This window comes from Apodemus sylvaticus, chromosome 9, assembly GCF_947179515.1.
Source record: "Apodemus sylvaticus chromosome 9, mApoSyl1.1, whole genome shotgun sequence".
Taxonomy (NCBI): domain Eukaryota; kingdom Metazoa; phylum Chordata; class Mammalia; order Rodentia; family Muridae; genus Apodemus; species Apodemus sylvaticus.
In genome coordinates, this window is record NC_067480.1 from 27,290,781 (window position 1) to 27,317,820 (window position 27,040).

General features: G+C 44.8%; 1 protein-coding gene across 1 annotated transcript; it reads right to left on the reverse strand.

Annotated features, from left to right (window-relative positions):
- Positions 1-1,852: 1,852 nt before the first annotated feature.
- On the reverse strand, positions 1,853-26,770 carry Cops7b (COP9 signalosome subunit 7B). The gene is given in 10 exon segments (XM_052191789.1): positions 1,853-3,041; positions 3,691-4,843; positions 7,992-8,097; positions 10,154-10,356; positions 12,234-12,322; positions 16,968-17,043; positions 20,433-20,610; positions 22,526-22,542; positions 22,545-22,745; positions 26,590-26,770. Coding segments are annotated over 9 exon segments (1,155 nt in total). The 5' UTR covers positions 26,716-26,770; the 3' UTR covers positions 1,853-3,041; positions 3,691-4,684.
- Between the last annotated feature and the right edge of the window lie 270 nt (positions 26,771-27,040).

Here is a 27,040-nt window from a genome sequence, read left to right on the forward strand (position 1 = left end):
AATTTTAAAACTTTTTAAAAAATAAATGAGCAGGAGCCCAGAGCCTTCATGAAGGTATACCTATGGTTTTTACTTCTGTTGTTTTGGTTTGCACTGTCAGTGAGCTACTTCCCTGCCCCGCCATTCATCATCATAATCCCAATTTCCTCTCTGTAGCTACATCCACAGTACCCTGTATCTGTTTGCTGTACCCTTTATCTGTGTCCACAATACCCTGTATCTATGTCCACAGTACCGTGTCTGTGTGTATCTGCAGTACCCTGTGTCTGTCTGTACCTGCAGTAGCCTGTAAGGTGCTTGGCATACAAGGCTTTCCTGAATCGGAGCAGTCTGGTCAGGGTGGGTGGCGGTGGCTTCTGAGGTTTCCTGGAGCTTTAGGGTACAGCTTTACCAGGGATTACAGTAACTGCCAGAACCACTTGCCTTTGCCAGGAAGCGTTCACCAGGATCTCATCTCTCAGTGAGTGAGTGGTACTTAAGCTTTCTCAGGCCAACCAACTAGTATGTGAATGCTCACTATGCAAAGTGAGCTGCATTTCAGCACTCAGGGGAAGATTGTTAAAACGTCTGCTTGCATGTAGACCAGACTGGGCTCCAACTCAAAGACCTACTGGCCTTCCAAGTGCTGGAATTAGAGGTATGTGCCACTAAGCCTGGACTTTTTTTTTTAAGTACTCTTAGAGCGCATGTGTGCCCAAGTGCAGGCATGCGTGCCGTGGGGGTTCATGATGGTCAGAGAACAATTTGAAAGAGTCAGTACTGTGTGTGTGCGCGCACGTCCAGGGCAGAACTCAGGTCATCTGGCTTGAGCACAAGCAGCTTTCCCTATCTTTAATTTCTCGATTGCCTTACCTTATGAATAAATTATGATCATCCACCTCTTTCCAGAAAATTGTTGTTAACTGAAGTTGGCATTTAAACTAACGGTCCTAAGGTCTGTGGTCCTCTTTCCTCATCTGTCTTTAATTGGTCTGATGGGTATTTTCCCTTTTTGTTTTATATATTTAAAAAAGTTCTGATTTGCGTGGCAGTGGTGGTGCACACCTGTAATCCCAGCACTCTGAGAGGCAGAGGCAGGCGGATTTCCGAGTTCAAGGCCAGCCTGGTCTACAGAGTGAGCTCCAGGACAGCCAGGGCTACACAGAGAAACCCTGTCTCAGGAAAAAAAAAAAATCCAAAAAAAAAGCTTTGATTTGTAATTTTGACTTGGCAGTTTACTTCTTCTCATCTATCATTTCTTTCCATCTACTCTGATGTTGTTTTGAGAAGGCTCATACTTGTAACCCAGGCTAGCCCTAAGCTAGTCTCCTGCATCATTTTGAGTGCAGGGATTACAAGCATGGAGCACCATAGCTGGCTTCCTTCTGCTTCTGTAATCCTGTATGTTCTGACCTTGGCTGCATCCTAGCACATAATGAACACCGCAAAGGATGCAACTGGAGATGTGGTTGAATCCAATACAGTACAAGGGCATGCATTAAGGATAAACCTCACGTTCTCAGTCAGGTAAGAACGGTTATGGACTTGTATGTAAATTCATTTTGAAGTCCCCCCGCCCCCTCCCCCCCCCCCCCCCCCGTTGTGAGTGTATTTTAAAATGGGACCTCTGAGGAGTTAAATGAGATCATGAAGGAAGAACTCCATCTGTATACACAGAGAAAAGGTCCTGTGAGGACAGAGAAGACATGAGGACAACCGTCTGCACACAAAGGACACAGGCCTTGGGAAAAAATCGATCTTGCCAACACAATGACCCTGGACTTACAGCCTCCAGAACTGGGAGAAAATTGATTCTGTTGTTTAAGACACATGGCCTGAGGTCTTTTGTTATGGCAACCACAGGAAACTTGGATGGGTAACACCATTTATTGACAACACATGGGGGATGGCCAACTGGCTCTGCTTCTCACGTTGAGCAGTCACAGATGGAGAGCTGGGGTTGGAGGAGAGACTGGAGCCATGGCAACGAGCCACAAGACCTATGGAGGACGTGTATCAGCAAAGGGAAGTCACAGGGACCCCTGGCAAGCACAGACGAAGGAGTCCGTGTCAGAGTTGGGATCTGTAATGTGCTCTCCTCCCTGTATGCTGTGAGGTGGGGCCTGGCTGGAGGGGAGGTACATCTCGTCCCAGGCCCTTCCTTTCAGTTTCTTCACAGCTGCCTAGAAATAAGCAGTCCAGCTCCACCATGGTGCTCTGCCCACCACGGCCCAGAGACAGTGGAGACCAGGAACCATCCACTGAAGCTTCGATTTTCTCAAGTTATTTTTGTCATAAAACAGAAAGCAACTAACACATCCCAGAAGAACTTTGGAAGCTGGCAGGGAAACTCAGGAAAGGCCTGGGGTAACAGTGCCGGGAAAGCTGAGGGAGCACTCATCAATGCTAGCTCAGAAAGCCGGGGTCCACGGTGTCCTTGATGAAAAAGAAGAGGCAGAGGGAGGGCAGAAGGCGGCTGCTCAGACGCAGGTGCTGAGGAGGAGGAGGAAGAGGAGGAGGAGGCAGAGAGAGAAAAGATGGGCAGTGTCAAGAAGACACTGGAGATGGAAGATGCAGAAATGTAAGAAATGGTGGTGAGGAGAAAAATCGGCCCAGGGAGAGAAACTGAACTCACACAGAATCTCCCATCACAGTAAGAACAAAGGAGCCGAGAGAGAGTTGTGTTTTCCTGGCCAATGCTCTCAGGTGGATCTCTGGGTTCGAGGCTAGCCTGGTCCAGAGTGAATATTCCAGGATAGCCAGGGCTATACAGAGAAACCCTATCTCAGAAAAAAATAAAATAAAAAATAAAAAATTTTCAAAATTAACTTGCCAGTTGGGGAAAAGAGGACCAGCAGTAACTTGCTCACAGTGTGTCCCTGTCTGGGGTCTTGAGAGTCATGGGGGAAATGTCTATGAGGCTGGGAGGTGTTCTACATCTCTTGGGGGGTCTTGAGAAGTACTTGTTTATCAAAACTTACCCAAAATGTATCAATACCCTCAAAGATCCGGTAGTGAAATCAATGTGGGCATGGGCTTCATCCCCAAGATGCCTCCAAGACCTGAGTAATGCACTTCAGTGAGGGTATGGAAAGCAGGGAGTGCACATTTATTTAATAACAGAGCCTCTTCCACACAGCGTGTCTTCTGGGGAGTTATCAAGCACACTTTGGGAATCACACTGAACCTATGGTTAGGCACAGTGTTAGATGGGTATATGGACCAGCATAAAAGGAACACAAGAGCACTTCAACACTGGATCAAACCACTTTTTAACCATGCCACTAAACGAGCATCACATTTCTCCGAGCTACCCAAATTACTGCCCTCCAAACCCACCAGCTGTACAACCCCATATTCTACAATGACAGATGTCAAATCTACATTTTTTTTCTTCTTTTTTTTCCCCCTAAAATGTGCTTTTTCAAACTCAATGAGGTTTAAATCAGTACTGGGCCTCCATCTCCCCTTAGGAAACAAAATACACACACACACACACACATACCCCTACCCCCCAACCCCCCAACCTCCCCCACTAACCCCAGCCCCCCCCCACACACACATAATCCCACCCACCTACAAAGATATACCCTCCAACCAAGTGAGAAATCCCTGGCGATTAGACTATAACAAATATTGACACAAAGGGAGAAAAAAGCATGTTGAAATGTATTAGAATCAACCTGTACAAAAAAAAAATTAAAATATAACCTGAAACTGTTCAAGTTCAGAAAGTCTAGTCAAGTCCTTTTCTGTGGCCAGGAGTGGAGTACTGATGTCATCAGAGGGCTCTGGGTCACAGCCAAGGAGGGGCGGGAAGGAAGGAGAAAGCAGCAGCAATGGTCCTTTACCAGTCTGAGGGGCTTCGGCACCACCACTCCTACCCCAGGGGCAGCCGGGAGGCATGAAAGATCTCGGGAGAGCAAATGTTGGCAGACAATCCCAGGGGGCAGCTGGGCCTCAATGCCAAGTCAAGGCTGAGCAGTCAGAGACAGCAGGAAGAGTAGCCAGCAGAGGATGCCAAGCTAGGAGAAACACCTTCTGCTGCCCACAGACCCAAGCACCCCCCGCTGGTATCAGACACCAGGGGTTAGTCAGCCCAGTGACCCAACTTGAAGAGAGATCCTGGCTGGGCTTAAGAGGCTGAAAACCCAAAGGTTTAGTAAACATAGCCCAGCACCACATCCCTACATGGCCTCAACTGGCACTGCCAACAGGGGTAAGGCAGGAGAGGAAGGAACGTGGCTACCTGACTAGAGACACCTACACCACTGTGGGTGATGTGGTACATGGGGCTAGGGAAGCAAGGCCCTCTTCACTCAGAGAGGAGCCATCTCCACAGTCATCTCGGGGCTGGGTAAACTGCCTCCAGCTTAGGACCAGCCCGACAAAATGACAGAGCGCAAAACAACGACAGGGAGGGAGGTAGCCCATCACAGAGACGAGAACCCCTGCAGGGAAGCTGGGCAGTGTTGGACCCTGGTAGGATGGCATCCGTTGAGCCCCTGAGTCTGAAGGGAACAACTAGGAAGGGAGGCAAGGGAGGAGCAATCATTTTCCGCAATGGGACCAATGGATGTGGACATACTGGTGAGGGGCGGGCAGATCTGGAACTCACTGCAGTTACAGAGGGGCAGAACTAGGCCTTGGGTGTCCCCTCCTGACCTGACCCAGGCCTGCTGAGTGCCAGCTGCCCCAGCCAGCCCTAGTGGCGGCTGGAGACCAGACCTTTCACTTTGGACATCTTCTTAGTGGGCTGCCTCTGCTCAGCATGGGGAGGACACTCCCGTTCAGTCAGCTGCTGCTCCATTTCCTGAGCTGAGGAGGAAGCTGTTGCTTTGAGTGTCTTCTTAATGTTGCTAACCTGGAAGGAGAAACAAACTTGTGTGACCTACAGTTCATACCTGAAACTCACTGAGTCCTGTTCTAAGTAAAAGGACCACACAGAGAAGCAGCCCAAATCCTCTGCAACAAAATCTGAAATGATATTCAAAAACCCAGAGGAAGACAAGCAGGCTGCTCATAGATAAATGGAAATGAGTTCACTACAACATGGAACTAGGAGCTGGAAAATGGCTCCAGAGGCCAGAGGAGGGCAGTGGTCCCTGGAGCTTGAGTTGCAGGTGGTTAGGAGCCACCGGGTGCTGTGACCCGAATCTGAGCCCTCTGGAAGAGCAGTAGCCACCTCCCTAGCCCGTGTGCTTATGGTTTAAGGACTAGTGTTTTTGTACTAGTATAAAGAGCCTACTATTTAGAATAAAGAGCCTACTGTTCTCTGCTGCACACTGTGGGAGCATCCTCCATCGTGGGGGATCTGCTGTCTGAGTGAGATTTCCAGATCAAAATGGACATATGTTTTATACTGAACCAGTATCATTATGTAGATTGACCATCCAGTATAGTAAATGACTTGAACCCGAAATGTTTCAATGTTTTTCAAGATTCTGTGATAGATTCGGGAATAGACTTTACTGATGTTCAAAAGTTTCTTCAGATTGGAATTGAAGAGACAGCTCAGCAGTTAAGAGCACTTTTTGATCTTGCAGAGGAACCCAGTTCAGTTCCCAGCACTCACATCTGGCAACTCACAACCTCCCATAGTCGGAAGGGATCTGACATCATCTTCTGACTCCTCAGGCACCCAAATACAGGTAGCATAGACACACACAGATACACAATATACACATAAATAAAGTAAGCCAGGCATGCCTTCAATCCCAGTACTTGGAAGGCTTCTCTATGAGTTCGAGGTCAGCCTGGCCTACAGATTGAGTTCTAGGTCAGCCAGTGCTAAACAGAAAAACCCTGTCTAGAAAAAACAAAAGGAAAAAAAAAGTAAAATCTTTTTTAAATGACTTTAGCCAGCCATGGTGGCACATACCTTTTATCTTAATACTGGGAGATAGGCAGGAAGCTCTCTGTGAATTCAAGGTCAGCCTGGTCTACACAGTGAGTTCCAGGCTAGCCAGGACAAGATAGTGAGACCATACTTCATAAGTAAATAAATAGTCTTTTAATAAAAGCCAGAATTCTGCTTTTTAAAAAATCAACTAGTAGGCTAGGCAAATAGCATAGTCAGCAAAGGGTTTACCACGCAAGGACAAGGACCTGAACTGGATCTTCATATACAATGCCAAGCACAGAACACATTTATAACCCGTGTTTAGTGGCTGGCGCACAGGCAGATCCCTGGGCTTCACTGACCAGCCTACTTGGAGGGGTCCAGACCAACAAAGAGACCCAGGTTCAAAAAAAGTAGAGCATCCAAGGAAGATCACCTGAGGTAGTTCTCTGGCAGCCACACACACCTACAGACCTATGTATCTGAACATACAAATACACACACACTGAGAGAGACAGACAACAGACAGAAAAACAGACAATGACAACTAGTGCTTCTGCCAGGCAGTACAGGATTGAGTACAGATACCCACATCCAGGACTCAGGCTGCCTGCCCAAGCAGGTCTACCAGTCAAACCTTTTTTAGCCTCAAAGATGTGAAGGTATCTAGTCCCCCCACCACCAGCAGCCCACCCGTTTGATAACAAGTACCCTGCAAATGTGTCTTCTTCCATATAAATCTGACCAGGGTCCTTGTGACATCCTTCAGAGGACTGGCTTATCGCCAACTCTGCCCCACCTCCCTCACCCAAGCAACCTAGGGCTCTTAAAGCACGGGGCCCAGGGTCACTCCAGTGGGCTGGGCCTCATAACAAACCTGGAACTTGGCAATGGTAGAGACACAGAGCTCCCCAGGGTGGGAAGGTGCCTTTGGGGAGGAGATGGAAGAAGACGGGGCATGTGTGGGAGACAGACAGGTATGCTATGGGTACGACAGTCCAGCACTCCAGAGGCTGAGGCAGAGGGTACAAAGCCTTGAAACCTGTCTGGGCCTGGGCCTGGGCCAAATTTTGAAAAGCAAGCAAAAGAAAAAAAACAAAAAAACAAAAAAAGCAAACAGAAATCAAGCCCACAGAAATCAAGCCCACAGGAAATACTAAAGAGACGTGAGAGATGATGAGAATTTCTCTATGAGGTACCCAGGAGACATGTTTTTAGCACACTGTAACATCTTAACTCCTGAGGGATTTTCACACAATAAAAAAATAACACTTACTCTTGTTCTATTACCTAGCTTGGGTAGAACACAGCCTATTTTGTGAACGTGTAACAATAGCTATATATTAACATCCCACAAAACACCAGACACAGGCACATTCAAATATAAAGAGAAATAGATTCCAAAAGCAAATGTGATGAAGGCTCTGCGGTGCTGTGAGCCATCCATCGCCCCTTTCCCTCCCAAGTCCCTGCTGCAGAGCCTGGGAACGCCCCTGTTGCATTATGTCTCCCCAGCTACACTGAACTATACTTATTAATGGTTTTCTATCAAAGGATAATATGACAGACTTCTCAGGCAGTTTGTCATTGGGCTGACTGAACTCAGAAGGAGGCTCTGGAAGGCACAACTCACCAGAAAATTGTTGTTCCAAGACTTGGAAGGAAAACATCAAGTTTCTCCCCTCTGAGAACAACAATGTAATTTAAAGACAAATGGGGGAAAATGTATCTCATCTACTCAATTGAGAAAATGGTTATAATGTGGGCCAAGCGTAACAGAAGCAACAACACAGGAAGGTATGACACAATGGCCTCTGCAGAGCCTTGTGCTCAGGTGAGCATACAGTAAGGCCCTGAAGTATGGCTCGGCCAGGAGACCAACACCTGCTCACAGTTCCAGACAGTCAACAAAGCCACGAGTCCTGCCCTCTCTGTCTAGTCAGTCTGTTCTAACTTTTCTAGACAGCCAGTAGGGACTGTGTTACTGTAACTGACATGGCAAAGGTGTCCTTTTCCTCATATTTATTTAAAACTTTAATAGTTTTTGATATTTCATTCATGTGTATGTATGTGTGCCTGAATGTACATCTGTGTACACGTGCACGTAAGAGGCCATGGAGGCCAGAAGGCACGCCCTGAGGAGAGGGACAAACGCTTGTGCTCTCCTTACCTCGGCTTCCACCTGCTGCTGAGTCCGGTGGTGGTTCTCTTTGTACTGGTTGGCTCTCAGAACCTGCTGTTCAATGCCCAAGAGAACGGCCTCACAGCCGTCACACCTGCAATGGAAAAGCCGGCCCTGAGCTGCAGTGAAGCCCAGGCAGTCTCCTGCAGGAGGGACCATCCGTCCCGAACCCTTCCCACACTTTACGGGACTTCCTTTACCATCCCCCCTTCCAGGTGGTCATCAGTCCCCTCCCTCCTTCCAAACAAGATCATCTAAATATGTAACACAGGCCAAGGGCGCAGCAGGAGCTGTGGGCAGCTTCTTGGAGTACAGCTCTAACATCCATCTTTGCAGCCACAGTTTTACAGACTAAGACTGAAGGAGGAACAAACTACAAGTAACACTGACTGATCCCTTTCTACAAAAGAGAAAATAAATGTTCTATTGTACAGATTGCCTTTTTCCTCAGAATTTGAAGTTATTTCCTGACTAACAACCGCTTCTCCCTGGGCTTGGTGACACATGCCTTTAATCCCAGCACTCATGAAACAGAGGCAGAAGCAGACAGATCTCTGAGTTCAAGGTTAGTCTGGTCAATACCAGCCAGGTTTACAAAATGAGACCCTATCTCATAAAATAGAAAAGGTTTTGAAAATCAATATGAATGATCAATGAAAATTCATGTACTGTCTACTACTATTCAATATGTACAACATTTTGCTATGTTTTTACTTTCTCAGGACAATAATTCTATTTCCAGTCCACCTCTAACATATAAATAGGAGCTCTGAGATTCTCTTCTAGTGGCTGAAGAGATGGCTCAGTGGTTAGGACACTTGCTACTCTTACACAGAGCCCAAGTTCAGTTTCCAGTGTCCACACACTAGCTCACGATCATCCTTAACTCCAGTTCCAGGGAATCTGATGCCCTCTTCTGACCTCTATGCACTAGATAAACACACAGCGCACTTCTATACATGTAAGCAAGATGCCTTTTATATACATACATACATAATATATATATATATAAAACACCTGGGTGTGGTAGCACTTGGGAGGCAGTTGGACAAATCTTGACTTTAAGGCAAACCTGGAATGCATAGTTATAGTTAGTTCCAGGAAAGCCTGGGCTAGAGAACAAGGCCTGTTTGGAAAAACAACAACAACAAAAGCAAGTTTCCCTATCTCTCGCACAAAGCTGCCCACCCTGCCTAATGGCACACAACATGTCACACACCTATGTAGGAACAATCTCCTCACTCTCAATAATGCTCTCTCCCTCAAAACTGCCTCCTCTGATTTCATAAGCTCCAAATCATTTTTTTTTTTGGATTTGGTTTTTTTCGAGACAGGGTTTCTCTGTATTGCCCTGGCTGTCCTGGCACTCACTCTGTAGACCAGGCTGGCCTAGAACTCAAAAATCTGTCTGCCTCTGCCTCCCAGAGTGCTGGGATTACAGGAGTGTGCCACCACCGCCCAGTGCTCCAAATCACTTAAATAGCTTATAACCAATCCTCCTAGAATGTGAAATCACTTTTACAAGCATCAAATTACACTAAAATAAGAATATATTCAAAAGTCTCAGTTCTTTTTACTAAATTCATTTATTCATTGGAGAGGAGAATAAAGAGATAAATTCTCCAACTCATAATCCTTCTGCTTCAGCATCCTAAGTGCTAGGATTGGAGTTACAGGCATGTACCTCCACACCCAGCTGGCTCAACTGTCAAACATTCTACGCCTCTGTGGTCCAGATCACAAAAGCCCATCGACAGTTCTATTGCTCACAATGCTTCACTAGCACTAACTAGCTCAACACCTTACTGACAAACACTACCTTCCTGAGCTTAGTTTATGTTTAGAAGGTGCAGATTTAGCGCCACACAGCCAGAATGCCGAGACTCTATCTGTAACTCCACATGAATATTTTATAGGCCACTGTTAAAACAGCCCAGCTGTATTTAAAGTCAATTTTACAAGCTAGGCACCAGGCATCCTTCCAGGCTTCCTAATGCCACACAGCTATAATCACAAATGCAGCCCCACTCTCTGTCTCAGTGTCCAAAGACCCCAGCTTTGGCTGCCCCACACTCATTTCTGAAGGTCACGGTGCTGCAGAGAGAAGCACAAAGGACAGGCTAGACCCTCCCTCCATCTCCCAGCCTCACCACTCATGCAAGGTCTTGACAATGTTATTGATGTCTTTCTTCCGGATGTCTCGGCCAATGCAGAAATCCACTTCCAGGAGCTGATTCCGTTGGTCCAGCTTGCCCTGGATGATGTCAGTGTAGACAGCCTCAATGATAAGGTCCTCTAGCTCCCTGAGATTCCTCATCTCCAGGTCCTTCAGCAGCACAGAGTAGGGGATACACTGTGGATAGGTCATATGACAGTTGGCGAGCATTGAAAATCATTTTTCAAGTATTACCCACACAGGCAATAACAGAGACTCTCTGTGCTTACACGATGCAGGCCAGTGGTAATCACCAATATCTGAGATAATAGGAGACCGGAAAATTGTGGAACCTGTGGCACCGGAGAAGGTGCTTTTCCAGTTCTCTATGCCCTGACTTCACCCGGCTCTCAGCTGCCACATCCACACGCTTGCAGATGGGAAACCTCCTTCCACAGGAAAGGGAAACCCTCCGCATGTGCTGCACTGCCACCTTCTGGAAGTTTGCAGACTCTGCATAAAATGCTGAATGACTGCAAGCCTCAAAGGCGTACACCTGAATAGTTTACCCAGAAGAGGATGGCCAAACAGAACAGAACACACACAAAACAACAAAAATCGATCACAGGTTATCCTGAAGTGTGTGCTCGTTTCGAAAACTCTTACAACCAATATCTCCAAAACCAGCCCGTACCAATGACCGAAAAGAACAGGACAGGCTGGAGAGAGGCTCAGCAGTAGAGCACTGACTGCTCTTCCAGAGGTCCTGAGTTCAATTCTCAGCAACCATATGGTGGCTCACAACTATCTGTAATGGGATCCGATGCCCTCTTCTGGTGTGTTAAGATAGCTACAGTGTACTCATAAAATAAATAAATCTTGAAAAAAAAGAAAAAAGAAAAAGCTTAAAAAAAAAAAGAACAGAATGTCTAATAACCTACAACTATAATCCCTGAGCTGTCAGTACTAGTTTAGAAATAAAATGGCTACGTAAGCAGAAGTGGACAAGAGAAGTGAGAATAGAGGTGAGGGGAACAGAGGGGAGCACAGAAGGGAGCAGAGGGGAGCACAGAAACAGAGTTTGCCCCCTCTTTGTTAAAAGTTGTAAGCTATGCTGAGGAGCACAGAAATGGAGTTTTCCCCCTCTTTGTTAAAAGTTGTAAGCTACGCTGGGCAGAGAACCTGTGAGTATGTCATGTAATCTTACAGGTTAGGGCCTAGTGTTAGCATATGAAAATTAATAAAAACAAAGTGAACAGATGAGGCAAAATGCAAATTGACCCTAAAAATCACAAGGAAATCACAAAGATTAGAAATCTACCTCTCAGTTGTGGCTCAGGGATAAAGAGTATTTCCCTAACATGCACAAGCCTGGAGTTCAATTCCCGGTATCACAAAATAAGCCAAAGTCCACTGGGCCCCACCGGCAGTCTCTCCTCCTGCATGAGTTGGTGACTTGTGCACTAGGAGGTTCGAAGTTGCTAACTAGCTGGAAGAAGCCTTGCTTCTTACAGGTGTGCTGTGTATACCTGTAACCCTGTCATGACTGTGAGGTCAACCTGTGTCACCCAGTGAGTTGAGGAGAGCCTGTGAATACATAGTGAGAGTCTCTGTCACCTGAACAACAACAGTCAAAAACAGACACTTGCTATATGAAGATGTATGAACTTACTCTGTAGACCAGGCTGGCCTCGAACTTACAGGGGTCCACCTGCCTCTGCCTCTGCCTCTGCCTCCTGAGTGCTGGGGTGAAAGGTGTGCACCCCCACCATCCAGGTAAAAAGATGCATCTTTTAAAAGCACTTAAGTAGCAGGCCCCTCTTAGAATAGCCAAGTGCTTTCCCTGCGTGAATTTCCACAGCACGCCAGAACAGAGACATGCTGAACCAATTCATCACTGCTGGGCTTGCTTTTCCAAAACAGAATAGGGAGTGACTGTCCACACGTTTTAATCATCTTTTTATCTGCCAAGTACACTTCAAGCACTTAGGATATGACTAGCTGCAAGTTCTTTCACTGATGCCAACGAGACCCCTGAGCGGGGTTCCGAGGAAGATGGAATGGTCGGACAGTACCTTCATCCTTGACGCCAAGCTCACGATGGTGAGGTGCTTCAGCTTGCTCTGCTGAGCCGCACTCAGTTCTGGCAGGCTCTCCTTGTTGGCTGTTCAGTCCCACCCACCACAAGAATCAAGACACAAAATAAAATTAGGATTTATTTTTATGATAAACTCATCAACTCCCCCACAAAATCTCCTTGTGGATCACTGTCCTGACTGCGCACTTGCTCACATGCTCACCCGCTCACCCGGCAGCCCACCATCAGCAGCCCTACCGTCTCTGGAAGATCATGTGCTTCCAGAAAGCACACTCAGTATCAAAGCCAGGCATGAGCAAACAGAACACAGCCAACTATCTTAACGGAGACTGGTGCTGTCCCTTCTGAAGCTCCGTTAAGTTCAACACACCTTCCCTGAGCACGGTATGTGCAATGCACAGATGGCGTACAGGGAGTCAAGGATGAATATGACTCTGGGCTTGGCGGGGGCTATACCACACAACTCTGAGTGTGACACAACTCGATAACCCCGGGCCTGTCGTCAGGTTAGTGTGGCTTGGATAAGGGGTTGATAGGGTCTTATGTAAGTCGGGGTGACCTTGAACTCCTCATCCACCTGCTTTAAGCTGACGTTAAAGGTGTGATCCTCCATGCCCAGTCTCAATCTTACAATCAGATGTTGCAATAAATACCATAAATGCAAAGGTCAAACAAGCAGAACAGACAGGCAGAGGACAAGGAAGACAAAAAGGCCAAAGGAAGAGAAGAAAAAGGGACAGAGAAAGAGAAAGCAAACAAATACAATCTCAATTGGGAAATACAAAAAACAAAAACGTTTCATGGGAGAAGAGTTTGAAATGAACCTTGGGGATGAGCAGAACTTTTCGTACTGACATTGATGACCACAGTAACAGCTACATACATCAGCACAGCCAGATCTCTCTCTCTCTCTCTCTCTCTCTCTCTCTCTCTCTCTCTCTCTCTCTCTCTCACACACACACACACACACACACACACACACACACACACACGCAGCTCACCTCACAGCCAGATCTCTCACACACACACACACACACACACACACACACACACACACACACACACAAAAACACACACACATGCATGCAGCTCACCTCACAGTCAGATCTCGATCTCTCTCTCTCTCTCTCTCTCTCTCTCTCTCTCTCTCACGCACACACACACACACACACACACACACACACACACACACACAGCTCACCTCACAGCCACTCTCCAGGCAGATTTGAAATGTCCGTAACCTCATAACCACAATTCTGGATTTCAAAAACTCAACTTTTCTGTTTGTTTGTTATTCAAGGCAGGGTTTCTCTGAGTAGCCCTGGCTGCCCTGGAACTCACTCTATAGATCAGAAAGACCTTGAACTCAGAGGTCCACCTGGTGGTACTTGGAAAGGAGTGGCGTAGATCTGAACTTAAGGCAAACAAGCTAGAGAAGGACACCCTGTCTTAATACAAAACAAAACAAAAATAAACAAACCAGAGCTCAGCACAAAGCTGCCCACTCTGACTAATAACATGCAGCACACCCCCAGCCTGTGTGACATGCCTGACTCTGCTGGGATTAAAGGCATGGGCCACCACCGTCTTTTTCTAATCCTTATGTTGAAATGCATCTAGTGGTAATTCCTACATTGAACTGAGGGTAGGTTTGTTTTCTAATCCTACTCGTGACTATTCACTTGTTTTGTGGAGAAATTATGGGTATGTTTAACTACAACTATTGCCTACATCCTGTGAGAATGTTACATAAAAAGGTACATATACCACCTTACCTTTCTTTAAGAACATTTATTATTTTCAATTCTGTGCGTGTGTCTGTGTGTGCATTAGGCCTGGAACTGGAGTCAGAGATGGCATTAAGCTTCCTGAGGTGGCTCTGGGAATGGCACTCCAGTCCTCTGCTGAAGAAGCACGTGCTCTTATCTGCTATCTCTACAGCCCCGTGTTACCTTTTAAAGTCCACAAAGTTGTAAATTCTGGAAATATTTAGCCTAAAGAGAGAGTTGTACAATTACTCTCATTTCATGGATAGGGAAACCGAGGTACTCATGACCATTTAATCTGCTGAGAGACACACAGCTAGCAGAAGCAGAGCTAGACTCTAACGCAGGCAGTCTCCTCCAGATTCCACGCAGTGCTGCCTCACAGACAGCAGAATAAAGAGCAGCGCAAAGACACAGCATGTGCCCAGAAGTGGCAAACTGTTCACTGACAGCACCCCAGAATGAGTGAACTAGGAAGAAATAATGCCAAGGAACACAAGAGGGAGCCCTGAGGAGCAGGCCACTCTTATACTGTCATAGAGGGAGAGAAGAGGACATATAAGGAAAGGAAAGTGAAACTAAGACAAACAGAAAAATGAACTAGAAAGTAAGGTAACATCTGGATAGGCAAGTCCCTCTCTCCCGACTATTTAATCTACTTGTGCAGGTGTGTACAATATGAGCGTGAGCACACTCATGCTGTCCTGTGCGTGTGGATGTGGAGGTCAGGGAACAACAGTCAGTCTTCCCTTCTTCCTTTCCACTCTGGAAGTCTTGAGCAGCAATGCTACTCCCTGCTGACCCACCGTGCCAGTCCACTCCTGATTTCAGATTATGATCTAAAACCATTCAATGTCCTCATCAGAGAAGCCTGTTGCAGGAGATGGTGATTAACAGAGAGAGCCACAACAGGACAACATACAAAGAGAGAGAATTTGGAGCACCCAGCCCTAAAGAGTATGTCTTCATCAAACTCCTCCCCTCAAGGCTCAGAGAATCTATGCAGAAGAGGAGCTAGAAAGACTCCTTTTGTTTTTGTTTTAGTTTTAGTTTTTCAAGATAGGGTTTCTCTGTGTGGTCCTGGCTATCCTGGGAACTGCCTTGTAGACCAGGCTGACCTCAAACTTGGAGATCCACTGACCTCTGCCTAAAGGTGTGCACCACCACTGCCAGCAAGGCAGAAAGATTTTAAGAACCAGAAGTGGTATGCAACTCCAAGGAAACAGTATCACCCAGATATAACAGGTTGGATGCACAACTGAACTTAGCAACTGTGACAGCACACTGGAAACCTGCAGAGGCTCAAACCAGACAGCATCCCAACACAGAGAAGGGGGATAGACACAAGGTCGCACCCCTAAGAAGCTATCTGTAGCTGACACCTGCTGGGAAAGGGACAATGAGTTTTTTCCAGTGGAGCGGCACTGGGTCTAGCCTAGCAGCAGCCCTCCAGGACAGCTTCTATGGAAGCAACACAGGATGGACGCCATGGTTTTTGTGAGAGTTTTACTTTGTTTTGTTTTTGTTTTTCACTTTGTTTTTTATTTTCATTGTTTTCTTTTTGAGAAAGAGAAAAAAACATGAAGTTAGGTGTAGGGAGGGGGGAAGGATCTGGGAGAAGATGGAGAGAAAAGAATATGATTAAAATATATTGTATAAAAACTTTAACAAAAACTAAGAGAACTAAAAACATTCAAAAGGGCTAGGAATGTAGCCCTGTGGTCCATGCTCACTAAGCAGTAAAAGTGAGACCAGCTAGGACTGCTCCTATCTGTGAGCCTGGGCGCTGGGAAGTGCAGACAGGAGCAGCCAGAGTGTGAAGTCAGCCTAAGCAACACAGCAAGAATCTGACTTAGAAATATAAATTTGGAAAATATGGATTGGAAATATTTTCTGGTCTGGAAAAGGCAAGGTATGAATTGCATATACAGTCTAATTCCATCTATATTACACAAAACATGAGCTTAGGGGAAAAACACTTAGTATCACAGTCTAATGATAGCATCATGGTCTGTGCTTTATTCTTTTCCAGTTTTCTTCAGCATGGAATCTTACTTTGGTAACGTTCTAGTCTGGCATTATGGGTCATCCTTATAATCTCAGCACTCAAAAGAATGAAGTGGGGAAAGTTTTGATTTCAAGACCACCCTGTGCTACACATAACCCAGTCAACAAAGCAAAGCAAAAAAAAGGGTGTGTGTGTGTGTGTGTGTGTGTGGTAGAGCTCAGGGGACAACCTGCAGGAGTCAGTTCTCTCTTCCCACCATGTGGGTCCCAGGGATTGAACTCAAGTTGTCAGGGAGGCTTCATTCCAGGTGCCTTACCTGCTGAGCCATCTCACCACCACCCCTCAAAAAAATAAAAATTCTGATAACGTTTAAAACACCGTTAGGACAGGTGTGGTGAGGCATACCTTTATTTCCAGCTTAGGAGGCAGAGATGGGGATATCTCTGTGAGTTCAAGGTTAGCCTGTTCTGTATAGTGAGTTCCATGCTGGCCAGAGCTATATATATAAGACCCATCTCAATAAAAAACAAAAAAAAAAACAAACAAACAAACAAAAAAACAGAAAAACACATTACTTCACTAGTTAAATGTTCTACAAACACTTGATATGAACACAAATGTTCTCAAGACACTAATCTGGGAAATAAACAAGGTCTCTGTTCATAGATGCGTGCATGCACGCATGCAAACACACAGCACACACACATGCATACACACACACACACACACACACACTATTTTACACCTAGAAAATTAAACAGTTATCAGGAAAATCCTTATATAAAGTTACCTTTGGAGCACAGACTGATGGAGATACAGTGAAGTCAATACCTAGCTACCCTGCCCACACTCACACATTATATAACCCAAACCTCAGCCACCCTACAAACAGTTCCGACAGTTAAGACAAGTCTTCTAAAGGATCTAACCCACTCACCTATGTAATCTGGGTATGTACCATAGGCGAACAGGTTCAGCAACTGCAAATACGCAGCATTAGCGCCTTCTGCAAGCTGAGGAAAGAAAAGTTCAGTTCAGTTCACCACACAACAAATTTATACCAACCACGACAATATTCTAGTCAAGGACATGTGACCACATACCAAAGATGTCATGGCCATTTTTTCTGTACTATTTGATTAGGTAGTCTCTAAGATCCTTTCCAATTCTGATTCTTGGAGAAAAACCAAACAAGATTATTTAAGTTCAAAAGTGAATCTTCCTTCCTCAGGAAGACATTTTGCACAACCTGTAAGACACTGCAGTAGCCTCCTCCTTCCCTCTTTCTGTCCCTTTGCTTTGAGTTCACTCCACCACAAAGATTTATGCACAAGAGGCAGTTCACATTTTCTCAGATCTCCTGCCTTAGAACAAACACTGATGGATGGGACCATCTCGCCTAGCCTGCACATGGAGCTAGGAGGTTCTGTCCCAGTATTGCATAAGCAGCATAGTGGCTCATGCCTGTGATTCCTCAGGAGGTGGCTACAAGAGGATCAGGAGTTCAAAGCTACATACTGAGTTCAAAACCAGCCTGGACTGCTTGAAAATGAGACCTGTCTCAAAGAGAAAACAAGAGTGTGGTGATCCTGTCTATTACCAGCTCTGTATGATTTTTGCTTATTTATTTTATTGCTGTTCCAGGATGAGTGTATGATGTGTATCTGTGCTCATGTATGCAGTGCACATGTGCAGAGTCACAGACAACTTTTTGAAGTCTGTTTTCTTCTCCAACTTTTATGAAGGTTCTCAGATCAAACTCTGGTCCTCAGGCTTCTACGGCACCTTCAGCCACTGGGCCATCTCACCAGCCCCTAGCTCACTATGTTGACTCCTACTATCAATCATATCTGAGCAAACTGTACGGCTAGTTCCAAATTTCGGTGCTATATATGAACTATAAACCCTGGACATATTAGCACAATGGAAGGTGTGACAGAAAACTATACTGTAACAGAATTATTAGTCTGAGCCAAATAAAAATGTTCATTAAGTTACATCTTTGATGCTGATAGCAAAAGACATCAACAGGAAAAATGCAAAGAGCAGCTGAGTTATGTCACACAGGCCAGGATCCCTGCTACTTGTGAAGCTAAAGAAGGGAAATCACCAGCTCAGGTCTAGTCTGAGCTACAGAAGAGGCACAAAACCAGCTTGGGAAACTTAGAAAGACTCTGTCTCAAAATAAAAATAAAAAGAGGGCTTGGACACAGTTCAGTGGCATAGCACCTGCTTAGCATGCAGAAGACTGCGGGTTCAATCCTCAGCAACACATACACACGACACCTCTTCCAACTTACCAACCACTATAAAGCAAGACAGAATCAACACTGTTTAATTTTAGCTACCTAACAAAAGTTCCAACAATTGCATCCATAATTTCAGAACACTGAAAAGCAACTAGCTTATTCCTGACTCAAAATAGGAAAAACACAAACCGTACATAGATAAAGGTGATTTGCTAAGCCCCAGTGTGAGTGTAAGTGTGTTAGCATCCTTATGTGCCTCAAGCTCCCTCTCAAGTGATCATGAGCTTCCTCAAATCCAGGATCCGAGTGAAAGAGATCCAGGAAAGACCACTGAAAAGGCCTACTTTTCACATAGATAATTACAGTTGTTGGAGTAGACTATTTTCTCTAGTGCAAACATTCCAAAAGTTGTCTAGTTGCCTAAGTTAGGAAGGTCTTACCCACTTGCTTTCACTTATTTCCTCTTAGCCAATTTTCAACAATCACAAAAACAACTACTTGGCATGTTATGTTCATTCAGGTTTTTCTCGAATCTGAAGAAACACTGATCATCTTTTCTATTGGAAAATGAGCTGAACCAAGCAGTGGCGGACTCCTGCAATCCCAGCAGACGGCAGGTGGGGGCAGGAGGAACAGAACCAAGGCCAACCTAGGAAACACAAGACTCAATCTCAAAAAAATAAGCCTAATTCACAAATCTCTTCCTCAAAGAATTATCGAATTTTTACTGACAGTCTGCTATGTGTCAGGCTGTGCACTCAGCTCAAAGGGCAAGGGCAAACACAACAGACCTTACTGTCACAGACCTCCTATGACAAGCAGGAATGACACCGAATAAAAACTTACAATTAACAAAATAAAAATCAGGGGGCTGGAGAGATGGTCCAGTGGTTAAGAGCACTGACTGCTCTTCCAGAGGTCCTGAGTTCAAATCCCAGCAGCCACATGGAGGCTCACAAACATCTGTAATGGGATCTGATGACCGATGCTCTCTTCTGGGGTGTCTGAAGACAGCTACAATATATCCATATATATAAAACAAATAAATCTTTTAAAAAATAAAAATAATAAAAATAAATAAAATAAAAATCAGGCTGGCTGGGAATGTGGCTCACTGGTACAGTGCTCGCCTATCTTGCACACATGAAGCCCTAGGTTGTCACCAACACCTAATAAAACCAGATGCAGTGGTGCATGCCTATAATCCTAGAACTTGAAATACACAGACAGGAACACTGAAAGTTCAACATCATTTTCAGCTATGTACTAAGTTTAAGGCTACAACACAGACAAGATCCAAAATAAGTGACTCCGTTCCCATCTTTGGGCATCATAAGATGATATCTGAGGTGGTCACAGAACTCTAGTTTCTCAATCAAGAGAAATAAGCAGACATATAGTACTGAGCCCAACAATCTGAACCCACACCTCAGGTTAAAACTGGCTCTGAGATTGCTGATGGCAATTGTGATTGTGGCCAAAGGTGAACTTCCTAACAGATGCCAACGTCCTATATGCAGATCACCACCACCAAGAACACCAGGGCCAACCTCAGCAGCATCCTACAAATGATTAACAAGAAGTACCTTGGCCTAGATCAGTAGACAGTGGTCATGCACACAGCCAGTGCCACCCTGCATAGGCAGAAGCCTGTGACGGTAAAGGGAAGAGAGCCTGCCCCACCACACACTGAAATCGCCTGGGAACTCCCTCCAGTGCATATAAATGTCTTCAATTTTCTCAACACGAATAAAGCAAACTCAAGTGTCTGCAAGACAAGTGGAAGTTGAGAAGCATAAATCGCTTTGCATTACTTTGTTCTACCTGGTCCCTCATGTACAGTGACGGAAGACTGTAACAATCAAACACTTAGAACATTACTTTGTGTCAAAATCAGACTTTCCTACTATCTTTTGGACAACTAACAACTCAATCCAATTGATCCAAGTTCAAGGGAAACACTGAATAAAAGAACTCTAAGACATTATCCTTGATCTCCACCCCTGGCCCACCAGTCCCCATCTTTCCAACAGGATACCAAACAAATCCACAAGACTTCAGGTTGAAATTCACTGGAACCCTAGAGACTCAACCCTGGAATCAAAATATCATAGCATAGAGGAGATAGAGAACTGTCTGAAAACTATTCTTACCTCCTGAACGTTGGCCAGCTCCAGCAGTTCTCCAAAAACATAGACCCCAGGAGCATCCAGCACCTGGCTTATGAGAGTGGTGAGGGCTGAGCCACTGGTACCTTTGGCTAATAAGATAAACTGCTCCAAGAGGTTACTCGAGGGTTTCTGTTCACCTGCCATTCTCTGATCTTGAGATCTGTCCAAAAGGAAAATGGGTCAGTCATCTACTACCTTCTCCTTTCCACAGTGTGAATTTAAGCTGGTTCAGACACAAGGATACTTTAACCTCTAAATTTTCACAAAAACAACTCCTGAATTGAGATACAATAGCCACTTTGTGAGATGGACAGAATCGAGCCTGGAGTTAAAGGTATTCTGCCCTCAGTTCTAAAGTACACTTCCCTATCTGTCACCTCAGAAGTATCACCTTCTAAGTCCATAAAGCTGACCAGGACACAAAGGAGTTTCTCTCTGTATGCTGTGTATCTACCTCACTCACAGGTGTGGGTTAAGAGAGGAAGAATACTGCCCATGCTCAGAGGCAACTTTTGTCTCACTAGAATCCCACCTACAAGCAGGAACACATCAGAAACAGATGAAGGCAAGAGCCACACTTCATTTAATCAAAAACTCCATCTAGAGGGCTCCACAATAATGAGATGCTTAGCATATCATAGAAGGCACTAGGTTGCCCAGTAATTAAATAAAATGTCATTTAAGCAAAGGAAAATGATAAAACTATTTACAGGCTTAAGCAATGACAATTCAAATCTAGAAAAATACATTGTTTAAATCAGGAAATGCATCTATTTGACCTCCTGATGATTCAGACATTTTAACAAACGTGACTCCAGAACTTGTACGAAATCTTCATAACAGGATATAAGGAAGCAATACAGATATTATTTTATAATTAATCTATGAGAGCATTTTGTCTGCATGTATGAATGGGCAACGTGTGTGTGTGGGGGGGGGGGTGCCTAAGAAAGCCAGAGAGGGCATCAGATACCCAGAGTCTGGAGTTCCAGATGGTTGGAGCCGTCATGTGGGTGTTGGGAATCAAACTCAGGTCCCTTAGAAGAGCAACCCACGCTCTAAACTGCAGAACCATCTCTCCAACCGCCAATGCATAGACTATACTGTCATCTTCAAAATATTACGCACAAAAGAGTTCCTCGATTGTGTAATACAAATAAATGCTGAGTGTGCATGGACTCTAAAGGAATCCCACATAAGACCTGTCTTCCAGAAATGATTCACACTAAAAGAGTGTGACAAAATGAAAGAAATGGGGGTGTGAGTGAATGAAGAAAAAAAAAACATGTCAAGGAATAGTTTGGTGCAAAAGACACGGTTTTCTTGTGGAGTTATGCACAGCCCTTCCAGGATATTAGGAAAAGTAAGTATATTGCCTCACTTAGGGTTACTTAACAAGATCCTGTCAGAAACAGAAAAAGTGAAGTGCTAGAAAACAGAGAGTTGGGGGGGGGAGGTAGGAATAAAGCTGAGGAATGGGAGGAGGAGAGGAGAAGGAAAGGAGAAACAGAGAGGTGAGAAGACTATGTTAGAAAAGAAAGAACAAAACCTGGTCCCCATCCCAAGCAGACACACCTAAGAAAACAGATGTGACTTTCAGACAAGATACTAAGCAGAAGTAGGGTGGGAAAGAGATGGGGATGGGATGATGGGGAGAAGATCTCAACTTCAAGAGCAAAGCAAGTGGGGATAGAGAGTGGATAGAATAGGATGATGATCAACGTTTTCTCCTGAAATGAGAGGCTCTTCAAGGAGGCAGATAGGGACGGAGTGGAGGTGAATTCCCATCTCGGGAGGACGCTATTCTGAAGGACCAAAAAGGATCAAAGGCAACAGCCTCGACCGTAAGGGGCAGACCGAGGGCTGCCACCGCGTGGAAGGTGACAGTCGCCAGCTAGAGTGGACGTCAGGACTTGTGGTCTTGATCCTAGCCACCAGCACAGAGTAAGGAGCCTCCAGGCGTCCTGCAACGGGGGCGGGGCGGCGTGGCCATCGGCTTTCTTGGAAACGCCTGCCGGAGCAAAGCTGGAAGTCCAGCCAAGACCAGAGCGACCTGCCCTCTTGCTCTCCCCTACCTGTCCCCGCCGACTCTCCGTTCTCTTCGCCGATGTCTCGGCCTCCCAGAGCCTGCCTGCAGGTTGTCAAGCTTCCATGATCGGCCCGGTGTCCGGCACTTTTCTGTCTCCGCCGACCCGTCACCGGTGCCGTTCCCCCGGAAGCCTCCCACTGCGGCACTGGAGTTCCGCCTACACAATGTTCCTGCTCTGCTTTCGCCACCTCCCACCTAGAATGAGGCTGAGGAGGAAGAAGAGGGTCCTCTCAGGGTTGCAGCTCTAGAACTAGGAGGCAAGGCAAGTAAAACACGAGGCCTGAGGAAAGGAATGTGCCCTTGGTGATTCTAGGGCCCAAATAGTAGCCGTCGCCACCACTATCCTGGGCCAAAACCCCACCCCTTTGGCTGAACTTTCCCTACAAGTGTGCCCTCAGGCAACTGCGGTTCCCCTGGGGTTCGGAAAAAAAAAAAAACAGTAAGCCTAAAGGCAACACTACTTAGTAAACTATTCTATGTGACCGTTGTTCATATGTAGCTTATCAGGTTCTTATAAAGCTATGACCTGTATAAAATATTCTCACTTTCCGGGTATGCTAACTAAAGCTAATAGCCTAAGTCAGTTAAATGGCAATGTTGGAATCCGGGCTCTCTGAAGCCAAAACACGATATTCTTAACCGTGTTCACTACTCAGTAAATGTTACAAGCAGATGGAGACTGAAGAGGTGGCTCAGCAGTTAAGAGCCCGTACTGCTGCAGAGGACTCAGGTTGTGTTTCTCAGTAGCCACATGGTAGCTCACACCCATCTGGAAGTCCAGTTCCAGAGAAATCTAATGCTGCCTTCTGACCTCCTCATACACAGCATTCACACGATGCACATACATACACTCAAGCACACACATACAAATTAAAAACAAGTATCTCTTTCAATTTTAAGCTGCTGATGGGTCTCACGAACACACATACACATTAAAAAATAAGTAAATCTTTCTTTAAAATTGTAAGCAGTTGCTGGGCCTAGAGGGGTGGCTCAGAAGTTAAGAGCACTGGCTGTTCTTCCAGAGAACCTGAGTTCAATTCACAGTACCCACATGGTGGCCTTTCAACTGTCTGTAACTCTAGTTCCAGGGGGTCCAACGCCCTCTTTCTGACTTCCAGGCACCGTACACATATGGTACACAAAAATGCATAAAAGCAGAACACCCATACATATAAAAATGTCTTAATTAAAAAAAAAACATTAGGCAGTTGAGTTTAGTAAGCAAAATGTCTTTCATGGTATTGCATTTGTACCCTGGGAAGATAGCAAAGCAATGCCAAGAATTTCAATAATTAAGCAGATTTCTTCAGAGTCTATGCCACAAACTTTAAGATCCTGAAGACATGGGAAAGGCCCTTTTTACTTAGAATGAAGGAGGCTAGCATCAAACAATTCTTTTTTTTTTTTTTAATTAGCATCTAGGGGCTGTAGTGAGAGCACTGGCTGCTCTTCTAGAGTAACTAGGTTCAAATCCCAGCACCTACATAGCAGCTCACACATCTGTAATTCCAGTTCCAGGAAATCTGGGACACTCTTCTGGCCTCTACAGACACCAGACATGCACAGGATACACAGTCATACATTCCAAGGTATCTGACACCCTCTTCTGACCTCTAAGAAAACCAAGCACACATAAGGTGCAATACACACATGCAAGCATAACACTCATGCCCATAAAATAAAATAAATAAATCTAAAACTTTTTTTTAATCTGTACTGGGAATGGGCTGTAGTGGTCTGGTGAAGCCCTTACCTAGCAAGCATAGGCAAGGTTTTGGGTTCAATCCCTAACATGCACACAACAATAAAGAGATTAATTTCCAAACCAAGAGACACAAATAAGAGATAAAGACATGCCACACCCTTGGAAAAGATATTTGCAAAGTATATGTCAGAAAAAGGAATCGCTAAGACTATAAAAACAAACGCCTAATTTCAAAAGTGGGCAAAAGTCTCAAGCTGTCACATGGACAAAAAGACCATTCAAATAGGCAGTTAAGGTGGACTGCATCAGAAAAGTAGAAATGCATACTTTAACAAAATACCGCCGGGCAGTGGTGGCGCATGCCTTTAATCCCAGCACTTGGGAGGCAGAGGCAGGCGGATTTCTGAGTTCCAGGTGAGCCTGGTCTACAGAGTGAGTTCCAGGACAGCCAGGGCTACACAGAGAAACCCTGTCTCAAAACAAACAAAAAACAAAAAAACAAAAAATGAAATATCACATTTATCCAGAATGACTAAAATTAAAAAGGCTTATGACAAATACACAGGGTCAACAAGAATGAGCAGGAACTAGAACTTTGCAGCAGGCAAAAAAGCCTCAGTTCTATGATCCCTTTGAAAAACTAGCACTATCTACTATCACTGACCATACATATATTCTACAAGGCTAACAACTCTTTTCCTAAAATCTGTACAATGTGTCCACAAAAGGAAGCACACAAGAATGCTCGCTTCATAGTGTATCTGTTAATGATAGAACTCAGATCCCCATCAACTCTCTAAGAGATGAACTGTGATTGCACATACAGTTTGCCAACAAGAAAAATGGCACACACACACAAGCCCTACACTGTTCATACTGCATAATCATGTTTACATGAAATCCACATACAAATTCAAACACAGATAAAATATCTTAATAGCCATAAAACCAGGAAACAGGTTGATTACCTCCAGATATGAGGATGCATTACTGATTGGGAAAGAGTATAATGGATGCTGGGAATGTTCTACTTCTTGATTTGGGTGGTTCTGATGGGTGTATATATCTTCTCTCACTGAATGTATGGCACATCTCATTAACAAAGATAACTCAGGATAAAAAAATTTAACATGGGGGAAAAATCCTCTTCCTTTAAGAGGTTCTCAACCCTCCTAGCTGTGACTCTTTAATACAGTTTGTCATGCTATGGTGACCGCCAACCAGAAAACTATTTTCAGTTCTACTTCAGAACTATAATGTTTCTACTGTATGGATCATAATGTAATTTTTTTGGAGATAAAGGTTTGCCAAAGGGATTTTGGACCCACAGATTAAGAACCACTGTTTTAAGTTAAAATACCATTTCCACCATGAAGTTTTACCAGCTGTTAAAGTCACTTCATCAGAACCTCTAAGGCACTCTCTACTTTATCTTGATTAAAAAGCCAAGAAGTAATCCTCTGTGGCATTCTGAGGTTATTTCTTTCATGTCATTTATCAACTCTATCTTGAATCTCCATATCTCCCTTAACAGTTACATATCTTCCAAATAACAAATAAATGGCATATCTTTCATTTAACTCAGTACCTGACCAAAACCAAAAACCCAAAACAAGGCTAGCTGAATTACTTGGAAGAAAAACAAACAAACAAACAAAAATGGATGGGTTATCAAATGGGTGAAGTGGGAACAGGAATAGGAAAGAAGAACAGGAAGGACATGGGCGTCTCCAAGGCAACAGAGGGTTAAACCAACTTCACCTACATTCTGGAAAAAAAAAAACCTTAAATGCCAACTTAAATGTCAAAAAAGCACATCAAAATAACAAGACTTATCTAGACTGAGGATAAAGAACTGTCATACTAGCGCCTTTCAGGAAATCCACCAAATAAATACTTTCCTATTCTCTGGGTGTTTCAACACTAGTTCAGAAAACTATTCATTAAGGAGAAAAACAATCACATTGTCATGCTTCTAAAAATATGACCTCCCTAGAGTAGTGTAGATACTACACAGCAGGTCAGTAGATGTAAAGCCAGACTTTAACTGTGTCAACTTGCTGTGCTCTGTGGCCAGTGTCTGCCTCACCGGGCCTCTATTTCCTCATATTTAAAATCAAAAGATAAAGAGATTGGATTGGCAAATTCTTTTAGTCTTCCTGTACTGACATAGAGTATACAATCTTTAGTTCTCCCAGTCCAAAGCAGAAATATAACATAAACCCTGTAAAACAAGTAAAAATGCACTCCCAGACTAATAAACTAGCACTATTTGAGGAAGTCATTTTGTTCTATTATCTCCCATGGCTTAATCTGGTTTTGTTAGTTGTTTGCAGTCTCACCATGGTTTGCAGATTCTTGAGTTCCATGTAAACAGAAGTTAACTGTCTGTGGGCTGTCAGGTCTTCACGGTAAAAGAGGACTTTCCTGCTGGGTTTCAAGTTACAGGATTCAGAAACCAACCTCATAGGAGGATTCCAAATATGCGCACAGTGCTCGGCACACTGGAACCCAAGTTAAAAAGACGGAGCGCATAGTATGCTGGGATTTGTAGTCCCCGGCCTCTAGTGGTGCTCTGGGATGGCTCGTGCTCTCTGGGATGCTGGGAAATGTAGTTTCTGCCACCTTGTACAGTGCAGCCTGCCATAGTCTCAGACCACTAGTGTACCCGGCGACAGAAGCAGGTTTCTCAAAAGCCTCTGAAGATTTCAAGCCACCACTCCTCTGGGACAAACTCTAGGCAACAACACGAAAGAAAATCCTGTCCTCCGGGACTCCTCCAAGAGGGCCTTT